This window comes from Pristis pectinata, chromosome 3 (genome assembly GCF_009764475.1).
Source record: "Pristis pectinata isolate sPriPec2 chromosome 3, sPriPec2.1.pri, whole genome shotgun sequence".
Taxonomy (NCBI): Eukaryota; Metazoa; Chordata; class Chondrichthyes; order Rhinopristiformes; family Pristidae; genus Pristis; species Pristis pectinata.
In genome coordinates, this window is record NC_067407.1 from 74,900,343 (window position 1) to 74,914,047 (window position 13,705).

Genomic DNA, 13,705 nt, shown 5'->3' on the forward strand with positions numbered 1-13,705 from the left:
GGGAGATGAGATTGTGAATTTGTAACTGAAGTCCCTGTCAGTTAAGTTTTAGAACTTCGGCAGGGATACCATGTGTTCCCAGGGCCATGATGCTTTTCAGTTGGCACATGACCTTAATGACAGCTTGTCAGTCACGGCTGGCCACTAATCTAGACCAGATCATTTATTGTGGAATAGAATTAAAGACCATCAATTCAAGGACAGAGTAATGGTTGAGGAGTTCTTTAAAGTATTCCTTCTGGTAGGTGCTCTGCCCTTGAAGAGTTCACCTCTATTCTCAGTTCTTAATGGGTGGAGTGCCTCAGTGTTTAGTCTGCACATGGTTATCAGTGAATTGTTGGACTTCCTGCACTCTTCCATTCACTACCTGTTCTTTAAATCACAAGTCTTTTTTTTGGATTTTGGCCTTCAGAGTGTTTGGACATTTGTTTGCCTAGATGAGGTTACAGTGATAGGTTGGGCCAATGCCTCAAAAGGATTTTAAAAACAAGAAGACTGGTGTGAGCGAGGATCTGCAGAGAGCAGATAGATCAATCTCCAGGACCTCACGTATTTTATCCCAGGATTTTAAAAGGTGGAGAAGTTAAAAGTATGATTGTCATAATTTTCCATCCACGGTGAAGAGTTAGGAGGTGATGTCGGGATGGGTTGCTGATTTAGTAAGCTTTTAGGGAGTGGTGGTCTCAAATCTAATTTGACTAATCTTGTTTAATTATTTTGAGGATAGTGAATAGGGAAGTTTCTATGGATGCTATTAGTTTTGGAAGAAGTTCTGGAAGGAATTAGCTTTGGAAGAAGTTCTGCACCGGTAATTATTAGCAAAAATGAGAGATTGTGCAATTGGAAGTAATCATGTGTTGGCTCATTATTAGTTGGGACAAGGGAAGTAGAGTACAGGCAAAAGTAATATATTCTGATTGGCAAAGAAATGATAACCAACACATAACCTGGATTGGCCCCTTGTATTCATACTTGAATGAGGAATATTTTGTTCTGCAGATGGGCCTAAGTTAGAAGGTACTTTAGTAAGTGGACAAATCTGTTCTTGATGTGAGGTCAGTGTAGGTGTGAGGTCATCCATTTTAGTTCCACAAAAGACAAATTAGAGGTTCTTCCTTAATTGTGAAAGTTTAGGAGTTATAAAAGAGCGCAGGAGTGTTGAGGTTAACAAACATGTAAACCTGTTAAACAAGAAGAAAAAGGAAATCACAATGGCTAATTGAATGTTAGCCTTCATCACAAAGGAGCTGTATTAGAAAACAGAAGAAGTTATACGCTATTTGTGCAGAGCCCCATCAGATATGCTGTGTACAATTTTATACTTCATACTTCAAAGAATATATTGGAGGGAGGTCAATCAACAGCTGAAGCAGTTAAATTCTGAAGAGATGTTCCATAATCTTGGTATTCCCTTTATAGAAGATTTAGAGATTATCTTAATGAAATATTCACAATACAAGAGGATTTGGTGGAGTAGGAACTATTTCCTCTTGTGGATGATCCAGAATAAAAGGCCACAGTCGAAACATTAGAACTAAGCCTCTCAGGAATGAAACTTGAAAACATGTTTTCACACAAAACGTTAGGGGAAAACTGGAAATTTCAAAATTTGAAATTTACCTTTTATATAGTACAGGTTGTAAGGTCAAAGATAGATGAATGGAATTGAGGTATAAATGAACCATGATCTAATTAAATAGCCCAAGGACAGAATGGTCTCTACCTGTCCTTATGCTATGTTGCAAAACAATATTCTATATGTTGAATGCTGTTAAGGAAGTCTCAGTAAATACTTTTTGTTGATGTTGGGTCATAGGTTGGCATCTTGCCAGCAGTAAATTGACCCATTGAGAAATTGCACTGAAGGTGAATGGTTTCAACTCCCATTGAAAAAATTAACATCATCCATTCACTAAAATAGGTAAGAAAGAGACATATGGTTTTTTTCTGCTAAATGTAACTCAAGAACAGGTTGTGGAATAATAGGTTTTGTGTCTTTTTGTCATAATTAGGAAACATCTCTAAGATGTCGTTATTTTCTTGCAGGTGGAGATTGAGAAATTAGACTACCACCATTACCTGCCTCTGTTTTTTGATGGCCTCTGTGATACCATGCACCCATATGACTTCTTTGCACGCCAGGGGATACATGACATGCTGGAACATGGTGGCATGAAGATTCTTCCTGTTATTCCTCAGCTTATCATCCCAATAAAAAGTAAGGATCTAAATTTAGTATTTCATATTCCCCTTATTAAAGTCACAGCGCTTTTCTCTTGGGAATCTGAGTGTTTGGCACAATTAAGAAAAAGTTTACAAGTGAGGGTCTATCAATACTGCCATGGAAGAGATTCAAATGAGTTTCCTTTCAGTAATATATTTCATGTAACAGGAAGTGAAGACTATCCTGAGCCCACAAAGAAACTCCCTGTCCCATGTCCCTCAACACATGAAACAATTTTCGTGCCATTTTCATCCTAAGTGGTGAGCTGCCTCTGGCCTGCCTGATATCCCACTGCTAGGGATCCCTCTACAGCCACTTAACATACATTTCAAATGGGATATTATTGAAGCCCTAGAGTTTAAAAAACCATAAACAATCTAATGAAACTAGGTTCTTTCTGCTTGTGTCTGAACATACCTACGTTACTTAGATCGGAAGAAGTGCCAGATAACAGGACCTTTTCTGCTGGAGCAAAGAAGGCAAAGATAAATAGATATTTGCATGATTTCTACTGAAAAACGGGAACTAATCATCCAGCTTTTTAGCCCTTAAAATGAATTAGTTTTTTTTTAATCATCTGTCTTAGTATCAAACAATGTGGCTCAATGTCAAACTGAGATAATGCACATGGATTATTCTACCATGTTAAAATTGTAATATAAATGCAAGCTGTTGATCTAGCTCACATAATGGAAGGTAGACATGTTCACATTGGGGAAGAGAAATCACCATGAAGACTTAAACAAACCAAAATCAATCTCACTACCCACACTCTACCCCACTCTACTATTAATGTGTTGTGAATCATTTGTAACAACAATAAAATCAATTAATACAAAAACTGAAAATTATAACATTGTGGTCTGAAATTTAACATACCACTGTCTTTCCTGTTTCACTACCTTATCGGTAGGTTTTGAGGTACTAGCAGGATGTTGCAACATTGCATGGCAACAATGTAGCTGCTGGAAAGCTGCTCCCTTTCCCTTTGAGTCGAGACAGATATCTGATGACTCACAAGTGGCTCTTGCCCTAAATTGGTTGGCTTCAAACTGCTGCCAAGGGAGTAATTGATGGAGTAATAGGTGATGAATGGGTGAACGTTCTGCCTGAGAAGCTGTGGTGGGATTGACTTGGAGCCCACATGAAGGGGACATCAGTGTTCTGAACTGGTACCAGAGTACCTCTTGGGACCGGATAGACAACCTTGTAATGATCTGTGGCCCTCAGTCTATTCCTCCAATATTTCAACCTCCAGATCTGGAGCTGATCCAGCTGAGAGACCCTGAGTTCTCTTCACTTTCTTTCATAATCAGTTCAATGTGCAATTTGAGTAGAACTCTGCTCACAATGAAGAAGGTAGTGCCCTGAAGAAGGAAGTGGTCACATTACTGCCCTGAAGAAGAGAGTCAAGTTTCTGCATGTCACAACTCTCCTCCTGTTGGAGAGCAATCTGCTAATGTGCAATATCTCTGTAGTCATGTTCTCATTTACCTGTTCATGTGCAGTACCTTTTTCTCCTGGAGAACTGTTGAATTGCTCATGACTAGTGTAGTGTCCATAGGTTCTTTAATCTTACTGTTTACCAAGGCAACTAGCAAAAGTCGAGCTACCAAAATAATCATTTATTGAAGCCAGTCAACTTTCAACTAATAGTAGTGGCTGCTTTAACTTGTCATCAAATGTCATTCCACATTGTTCACTTAGTTCTTAAAGGTACATTTGCATTAATGTATACTTCAGGTAGCATCCATGTGTCCATTGACAACAACAATCTGTTCACGAGTGGCATCTCTCTGCTAAATGAGGACATCAAGCTATTCCATGGAGCCATATCACTGTTCCTCTTGAGGAACAAACCTCCAGCTAGATCACTGTGAGACTGCATAGAAGCTGCAAGATTTTGCATGGCTTCTGTTTGTAACTTCACAGATTTCACCTGAACCAACTGTCACTAATCCCCATCAAAGAAGCATGCACGACATTGAGAGTGTAGGAGATGTTCTCTTGACTCCACGCAACCTACTGTTCGAACTTGGACATGGACTGCTCCATGCTCTTTGACACCACCTATTTGCTAACCATCTTGCTGTGTAACCACATCGGCATTGCTTCAGCAACATCCCAATCATGGATCTCTCCTGAGGCTGGTTGGATGCATGGATTCCACCCCAAAACCCTGAGTGTAGTAATCTCCTGCACTAGGTCTCCCATACCCAGGGCCAGATTGAAACCTATTCCTCCCTCTAACTCATTCTCACTTGTCCATTGTCCCTCTAACCCCTAATCTATTCATCCTTTGCAGTGCTCGTCGCTGAGGTGGGGTGTCAGGCACAATGGGGTGAGAGTGGCACAGTGGAGCAGATGGTAGAGACCCATGTTCAATCCTGACCTGGGGTGTTGTTCTGGAGGGAAATTATCATAGATTAGTCATGTTTTTTCTTTAATAGATAATAAGGCAATTCCCCTAAAACTGTGACAAATTATAGTGTTGTAGGAATAGGCAGCACAGAAAGGGGCATCCGGCCCCTTATTTCCATACCAGCCAAAAATGGAGCTTTTTAATTTCCCAACTCTTAGTCTGCAGCTTGCACATTACTTCTCTTCAACTGCCTATCTAGGTACATTTTAACTGAAACGTTTCTGCCTCCAATACCCTTTCGGTCAGTGAGTTCCTGATTCACTTGAAACATTTGCAAGGTTACCAGACACCTATAACATAAATATTGATATTGAATATATTGATTGCACACACCAGAATGATACTACTGCTTAACACCCGCATTTTGAAACAATAAATTATGAGGACAGCTTGCTTAAATTAGGGTTTTGAAGCTTGTGAGGGATGATTTCATCAAAGTGGTAACAAAATGATAGGGTAGATAGAGAGAACCTCTTTCAGTTGATGGCAGAATCCAGGGCAAAAGAGAATAACCTTCAAATTAGAAATGGAAACAGGAAGCACTTTTTCACATAAAGGCTGGCAGAAGTCTGGAACTTCCTTACAAAAGGTATAGATCCTTGGTCAGTTGAAATTTTCCAGATCAAGAATGCTAGATTTTTGGATAAGAATATTTGTTTATGCTTTTTTTATTTCATGTAACTAATTGACCATTACATCGCTAGTAATTCAGTATTCTATTTTGTTTGCATAGTTCAATCTCGTGACCTAAAATGAAACTTCCCTGAAAAAAGTTACAGTCAAGGTAGCTTTTCTTGTCACTTATTTCATATATTTTTTACATTAAATGAAACAATAACATTTCATAAATTTTCAATCAAAATTTTCACATACTGTATATCCAAGTTTTTGGAAAAAAAATAATTTAGGCTTATAAAATATCTTTTGTATTTGTGAGACATGATGATAAATGTCTTTGTGAAGAAATGTAACATCTTTTCTCATTTTCAGGCAACATTATTGTATCAAACGCTCTCAGATAAGGTACAAATTGAGCCAAATGCAGAACCTCTACTTTGCCCCAACATAGTGCTTTTACTCTTGGCAATTTTCTTCCTTGTACTTTGAAAGTGCTGACATTTGCTAATATATAATTCCATGGTTGCCGTCCTCAAGGAAATTTTGCACCTATCTGAGAGAAGCTTTGATGTTTGCAGACCGATTTCATCATCACTGGAAAACAGTGACTACACCTGCTAAGATCCCAATTTAAACAGACGTTATAGAACCCCAATTTTATTAACTTCGTGAGGCTCCTGTCTGTTTTAGGTCAGCTCCTCATCTATAAAGCGCAGCAGGGTCAAATCAACAATATCAAGAAAGAGTATACAAACAGGAAAGCTATATCTTCATCTTTAATTATCTCCATTGGCAGTTTCTGTCAAGCCTACTTTTGCAGCTTGCATTTTAAAGGAATTAAATAGGATTTTTATCCATTAAATTATATTCATTGTTATATAAAATGTTTATGCAGAACTGCAGATTTTTTTTTTACTTTTATAAACCTGTATGGGAGCCCTGAAAAATATAAATATTATCCTCAAACTACCAGCCAGTAGTTTGATACAAGTATCGTTTTATTCATGTTTCATTGTTGAGATTGTTGGAAAGGTCAGTAACCTATTGTACCAGTAACAATCAATGAAGTATTTTTCAAATGTATACAGTAAAGTAGCAATTTGCAACAAAATTCATTGTTTCAGAATTTAATGTATCTTTTGTAATATTGGTGTTGGTGTGTTTTGACGTCTTAAATGACAGCATTGTTCAATGTATCAACTATTTGTTCAAAGTTTAATCAGAATGTCTCTATGTAAGCTGTTCTCAAGCTAAGGAATGCAGGGGGAGGTCTGGATCTGGAGGTGTTACTTAGAGAAAGACTTTATACTTACCTTTAAACACAGCCAAATTGTTCCCAAAACAAAAGTTCATTTAGTCTATTATTCACAAAAGTGAGATTATTGTCAAATGAAGGCAACAGAAGATGTTTCATAAAGGTCATCGGTACAAAAGGGAATAATCATGTGTTGCCACATAGATATGAGAATGAGTTTGCATGTTAATGCTTTTGTTTGTCACTAATAGAAGCTTACCAAATTATTTGCAAACATTTGCCTCTTTGTACAAAAAAAACTATGATTTCCAGAATTTATTCATTGAGCTGCCTTCAATGATTTCTTAGTAATAAGCTCAAAACATAGATGCCCAATTGTTTGAAGTGAAAGTATCTGTTGTTGTGGAACATTGCACATTAGCACAGTTCCACTAGCCCTATGGTACATGCTGTGATTTGGACGGAGCAGTGAGCAGTCTGCAAAATGAATAAATGAACTGTATTCTGGGGGTTAGTGAGGAGTCAGCTCAAATTGTGGGAACAAATAACAGTCAGGACAAGGCAGTGTTTTATAACATCAGTGGTGCAATCCATCTTTGGAATTCTTCAAAGCTCTGCTAATAAAGGCCTACTTGCAATCCCCAGCAGAGAATAATTTAATTAAATTTATCCATTAAAGTTTCCTCTTCACAAAGACCCGTCATTCTCCTCTGTCTTCCCTTCTGTCCCTGCAGATGCGCTCAACACTCGAAATAAGCAAATCATTTGCATCACGCTGAAAGTGCTCCAGCACCTGGTTGTATCAGCTGACATGGTGGGCGAGGCATTAGTGCCTTATTATCGACAAATCCTCCCCATCTTCAACATTTTCAAGAACGTGAATGGTAAGTCATCAGGCAGACTCTCAATCTCTTCACTCTCCTTTCTATATTTTTTGGTACAATGAGGAGAGAAAATGTAAAGTGCATTTTCTTATAATTACAGTTAGAATCTTGATTTATCCACATCCACCTGAGGCACTAATGGCTGCAGTGGACTTCTCTAAATAGTGAAGCTAATCAATACAACATATAAATCAGATTTAATACCCAATTTTAACCAAACCCACACAGTGGGAATAATGTGGGGTTAGAATTAATGTCCATTACATGTCCACCATCCTTCAGTCCACAATTCCATTCTCACTAAGCAGGTAAGATGGAAATTGGGGATGATGAAGTCTTAATATGTTTGCAGTGAAAATATGAGTAATTAGGCTGATGTGACAGAGGAAAGAGGTGCAACAAAGATGAGTTCTATGAAATTATTCTTTTAATATCGTCTTTCTCAGCTGCCATATTTTCAGTTACTTCTTTGAGCTTCCATTTAGTTAATTTTTAGTTGTTTTTGATTGTCTCAGATTATATCCTCTGAAATATAAACAATGACTTCCTCAGTATTTTTGGATTTTTTTGAAAAAGATTAAATTTTCTCCCCCTCTTGTGCTTTCATGTCTCATGGGCTATGGTTTCATAGGCACTGGGTGAACCTCCACGCAGATGATCTTTGAGTTGGATGTTGCAGCATTATAACTGGTTAGATCTCCACAAACTCCTGCCATTGCACAAACCAATAACATCTTTCTTCAAAGTGTATTTTTTAGGGTTTGGGTTGCCGTCAAAGTAAGCATCTATTGTCCATCTGTAGTTGCCCATCCAAAAATGGTGTGAGTCACCTCTTGAACTGCTGCAACCCTTTGGTTAAGTTACTCACATAGAGGTATTGGATAGGCAGTTCCTAATGATGAGGGACCTGTGATATATTGCCAAGACAGGTTAATCTGTGACTTGGAGGATAACCTGCAGGTGGTGGTGTTCCATGGTGTTCTCCAGCCAGGACTTCCTGTCCTTCCCAGCTGGAGAAGTCGAGATGTTTTGTCTAAGTAGCCCAGTTGAGTAAATATAGTGAATATGGTCGATGATACACACTGCAGCCACTGTGCGCCAGTGATGGAGGCTGCTTCTTACCAACCCATGCCTGAAAATTGTCTAGGTCTTGCTGCATACAGACTTGGATTGCTTTATGTTCTGAGGAGTTATGAATGAGGCAATCATTAGCAAACATCCCCACTCAAGGTGATCACTGAAGATAGTTGGGTAATGAACAGTGCCCTAAGGAAGTCCTGCAGCATGGTCCTGGGACTGGGATTATTCACCTACAACTGCAACCAGCTCCCTTCCTGCAGATGTGACTCCAGTCATTGGAGTGTTTTACCCTTTGTTGCCCACTGACCAGTTTTACCAGGGCTGCTTGACACAACACTGGGTCAAATGCTGCCTTGATGTTAAGGGCAGTCACCTTCATCTCATCTCTGCAATTCAGTTCTTTGCTCCATGTTTGTGATGACATCTGGAGCTGGGTATCATTGGTAAAACTCATGTTAGGCATTGGTGAGTGACATTAACAAGTAAATTAGTCCTGCTGATGATACCTTCCCTCACTTTAAATTTATTCATTTTACAGGATCTGGCTGTCATTGTCAAGGCCTGCAGTTATCGTCCATCTCTAATTGCTCTTAAGCAGATGGTGGTGAACCACCTCTGGAACCACTGCACTCCTTCTGGGGCAGGTGTTCTCAGAATGGGTGCAAGTTCCATGAGTGAAATCTAGTGATGGTGAAGGAATGGCAATACCTTTCAAATCAGGATAGGGTGCAGCTTGTAAAGCAACCAGGTGGTGGTGTTTCCATGCACCCACTGTCACTATCCTTCTTGGTGGTGGAGATCGTGGGTTTGGGAGGTACTCTCAGAGAAGAGTGGTGGAGTAACTGGAGTTAATTTTGTTGATGGTACATAATGTAACCATTATACACCAGTAGTGGAGGGAATGTATGTTTAGGGGTGCCAATCAAGTGAACTGCTTTGTCCTGGATGGTTAGAGCTTCCTGAGAATTGTTGGAGCTACACTCATTCAGGTAAGTGAGGAGTGTTCCATCACGTACCGCACTTGTGCCTTGTAGGTGCTGGAAAGACAGCCTTGGGTATTAGAAGGTGAGTCATTCACCATAGGATACTCAGTCTCTGACCTGTCTTATAATCATGGTATTTAAGTGGCAGGTCTAGATGAATTTCTGGCATTTATGTGGCATGAATGTTACTTGCCACTTATCTGCCCTTTTCTGAATGTCGTCAAGGACTTGTTGCATACAGGCATGGGCTGCTTTGTTTGCTGAGGAATTACAAATAGAATTGAATATCATGTAATCATCAACAAACATCCTCATTTCTGATCTTATGTTGAAAAGAAAAACATTTGTTGAAACAGCTGAAGATGGCTGTTACTAGGACATGGCCCCCAGGTACTCCTGTGGTGATATCCTCATGCTACAATATCACGAATGATTGAGAGGAGACTGGTTGGTAATTAGCCAGAATGGATTTGTCCAACTTCTTCTGTACTGGTCATACTCTGGCGGATTTTTATGTTTTTGTATAGTTTCCAGTATGGTAACTGTACTTGAACAGATTGGTTAGTTCTGGACGAGTATTTAGAACTTGAATCAGGATGTTGTCTGGTCTGTAGCTGTTACTGTGACCACTGCTCTCCAGAGAATTGAATTGTCTGATGACTAGTTTCTGTGATGGTGGCGATCACAGAATGAAGCCAAGATAAACCATCTACTTGGCACTTCTGGCTGAACATGGTTCCAAATGCTTCAACCATCTCTTTAACGTTTCTCTTCTGGACTCCATCATCCTTGAGGATGGAGATCTTCTTGGAGCTGCCCTGCCCCATCAGCCATTTAGATGCCCACAGTCATTCATGGCTAGCTGTGGCAGGACTGCAGGGCTTTGATCTGATCCATTGGCTTTGATCTCTGTCCACTGCATGCTGCTTTTGCTGTGTTATCATGCATGTATTACTTTGATGAAGTTTCACCAAGTTGGTGCCTCATTTTTTGGTCAGCCTGTTGCTTCTCTCTGGTTTGATATTAATGATTTGATTGTAGTGACTGAGTCAGGGATATGCTGGGACATCAGGTTACAGATTGTGGTGATGTACATTGCTGCTGCTGATAGTGCACAACACCTCATGGATGCCCAGTTTTGATTTGTTCCTAGTCTTTCTCATTTAGCAGAATCGTAGTGCCACACAACATGATAGAGGGTTTCCTCAGGTGAAGACGGGACTTTGTCTCCACAAAGACTATGCAGTCATCATTCCTAACAATGTTGTCATGTTGTCATGGATGCCTCAAGTAGATTTATCCCTTGTGTCAGTTCACTCAGTTCCTGCTACAGATCTAATCCGGCAGCTGTGTTCCTCAGTATTCAGCCAGTGGCTGTGCTACCCAGTTACATTTGGTGATGGACGTAGATGATTCCATTCACAGTACATTCTGTGCCTTTGCCATTTTCAGTGCTTCTTCAATAAGGAGGAGCACTGATTTATCAGATGAAGAAAGTCAAGAGCTTTCCTTGACTTGAGATTTCATGAGGTCTGGAATCAATATTAATGTCCCCTAGGTCTATTTCTCAGCACCTGTAGACCACTTTACTACCACGCCAGGGGGACAGGATGTATCCAAGGATTGTGATAGAAGAGCTGGCCACATGGTCTCTATTGTCAGCATATCAGGCTGCTGCTCTTCCATTTTAAACATCCATCCCCAGATGTTTCTGAGGAGGATATTGCAAAGTTGTCTGGGTTGAGAGCAACTTTACCATTTCTGAATTTGATGCTGAGTCAGTTCTGGCTGATCCATTGGTTTTATTCTTTTGTGTTTTAATTTAGTGATGACTATTCTCTGAAATGGCTCAGTGACTTGCTGAGCCATTTCAGGGAATAATTAAGAGTCAAACATATTACTTCAGGTCTATAATTGCATGAAGGCCAGCCAAACTGGTAAGAATAGCAGATTTTGTTCCTTGAAGGGCATTCATGAACCTGATAGGTTTTTACAATGTTTCGTAGTTTCATGGTTATCATTACTATTGATTAGTTTTTTCCTAATTCCAGATTATTAACTGATTTTAAATTCCTTAACACAGAAGGTAGAATTTCAGTGTACATCTGTCAATTGATAATCTGGATTACTGGTGTCCAGTAATTTAAGCATGGCATATTCACGATGCCTCGTGTTGTCAAAACCTAGTCAGTGGCAGAACTGGTGCAACTTGACTTGCCTCATATCCTTCTCTGTGTTGGCTCTCCTTCAAAAAAAACTCAAATCAATGTGGAAAACTTATTGATGTTATTGCAGAAGCTGCATGAAAATAGAATGTAAACACTCCTGCAAATTTCCTAGAAATCTAAGTGGTGACAGGAGAAAAGAAGTGAAAACAGGTTAGAGAAATAGAATTAAGTTGTGCACTGCATTTCCTAGCTAGACTCTTCAAATATGTGTTAATGTCAGTTCTTTGGACACTCATTTTGGACCAGCATAACATATATGGGAGTACCAAAAACCAAGTATGCATCAAAATTATATGACTTCTGCCTGACATTATTAGAAAGAAACTTAATTGTCAAATTTCCTGTTTATTGTTCCAAATAAACAGGGATACTTTTGGGCAGAGCTGATGCTAAAATCATGGAATTTTGGCAGCATGCATGGTACTAATGGTGGGTGCTCCAAATAAAGTGGGTGCTTGCTTCCATTTAATATTATTATTTTACGAAATATGGCCATCAGAGGCAAAGCAAGTATTTATTGCCCATTCCTAAATGCTGCTGAGGATGTTATTGTCAGAAAACCTCTTGAGTTGCTGCAGTTTGTGTTGAAGTTACACCCATAATGCTCACTGGTAGGGAATTTCAGTGTTTAGGTCCAAGGATGATGAATGAGGAGCCATAAGTCATGATTGAGTATGACTTGGAGAGGAACTTGCAAGTACTGATGTTCCAATGAATCTGTTTTTCTTGTCCTTAAAGATGGTAGAGGATGAATATATGAGGAAGGTGCTGTTGAAGAAGTCTGGTGTGTTGTTCCTATGAATTTTGTAGATGTGCACACTGGAGCATGGTATTCCAAAACTGCAAGCTGTTATTGTTTTGGAGGATTGGCAATCGTGTGGGCTGCTTCAGTTTTGGGCATCTTGAATCTTGTTAGAGTGGCATTTATCTAGGAAACTGGAAGGTATTCCATCCCAATCCTGATGTGCCTTGCAGATTGTAGTAAGTCTTTATGGAGTCAGGAGAGGAACCACTTGCTTCTGACCTGCTCTCCACATGTAACTGATTCAGTTAATTTTCTGATCAATGCTGAAGTTTCCTGCAAGTAAATAATGGAAGATTACATCAATGGTAATGCATTGAATGTCAGTTCAAGGTGGTTAGTCTCATCTTTAATTGAAATGTTCATTGCCTGACACTTCTATGTCAGATAGATACTTGACACGAACTACTTCATTATCTGTAAAGTTGAAATGGAAATGAGTGAATAACCCCACTTCAAGGTTTATGATGGGTGGAGTGTCATTGACGAAGCAATTGAAGATGATTGAGTCTAGGACATTGCACTGGGGAGCTCCTGGAGAAGTATGCTGGGATTGAGTTGCTTGACCTTCAATAACCACAGTCATCTTCCATTGTGTGATGTCTACTTCCACTCAATTAAGAATTTTCCTTGATTTCCATTGACTTCAATTTTGCTGGGACTGCTTAATGTAACGCCTGTTTGAAAACTGCTTTAATGTCAAACATAGTCCCTCACACACAAGTTGTAGAACTGACCACTCCACAACTGTTTGTATGTACTTCCACCAGACTTTATCCCAGTTCAAAGGCTTGGTTTCCTCCTTGTCTGCATTTTGTCTAAACAATCCACACAGCCAAGAGGTTTCTTCTTCTTTCTTATTTTCATTTAAAAAGCTTTTCATTTCAAAAATTTAAATCAGTGTCAATTCTGCCTCACCATTTACACGTCCCATAAGAATTTACTTCAGATTTGATTTAAAAAAACATGAAGTAGCAAGCTCCTTAATAACTATTCTCACTAGTACAGCTATATGTAACTGCCATTGTGAAAAAGACTATCATGAATCTCAGCCTCAAAAATGATTACTATTGCATAAAAGGAGATAGAAATTCCAAAGCTAGCACTACTTTTTATTTTATGATGCAGCAATTCAAACTCAGCGTTGGGACCTTGGAAACCATGGATTTTGCTATCTTTAAAGGTTTGTCAAGACCACCCCAACCACTG

The 13,705-nt window shown here is 39.3% G+C and overlaps 1 protein-coding gene across 2 annotated transcripts in view; it reads left to right on the forward strand.

The window, feature by feature from the left end:
* The window catches only part of LOC127568457 (parkin coregulated gene protein homolog), a 183,264-nt gene that overhangs the window by 86,554 nt on the left and 83,005 nt on the right, over positions 1-13,705 (forward strand). For both annotated transcript variants that reach the window (XM_052012217.1, XM_052012216.1), the window contains exons 4-5: positions 2,047-2,218; positions 7,254-7,403. In XM_052012217.1, the coding sequence (XP_051868177.1) occupies positions 2,047-2,218; positions 7,254-7,403 (322 nt within the window). The remainder of the gene's footprint in view (positions 1-2,046; positions 2,219-7,253; positions 7,404-13,705) is intronic.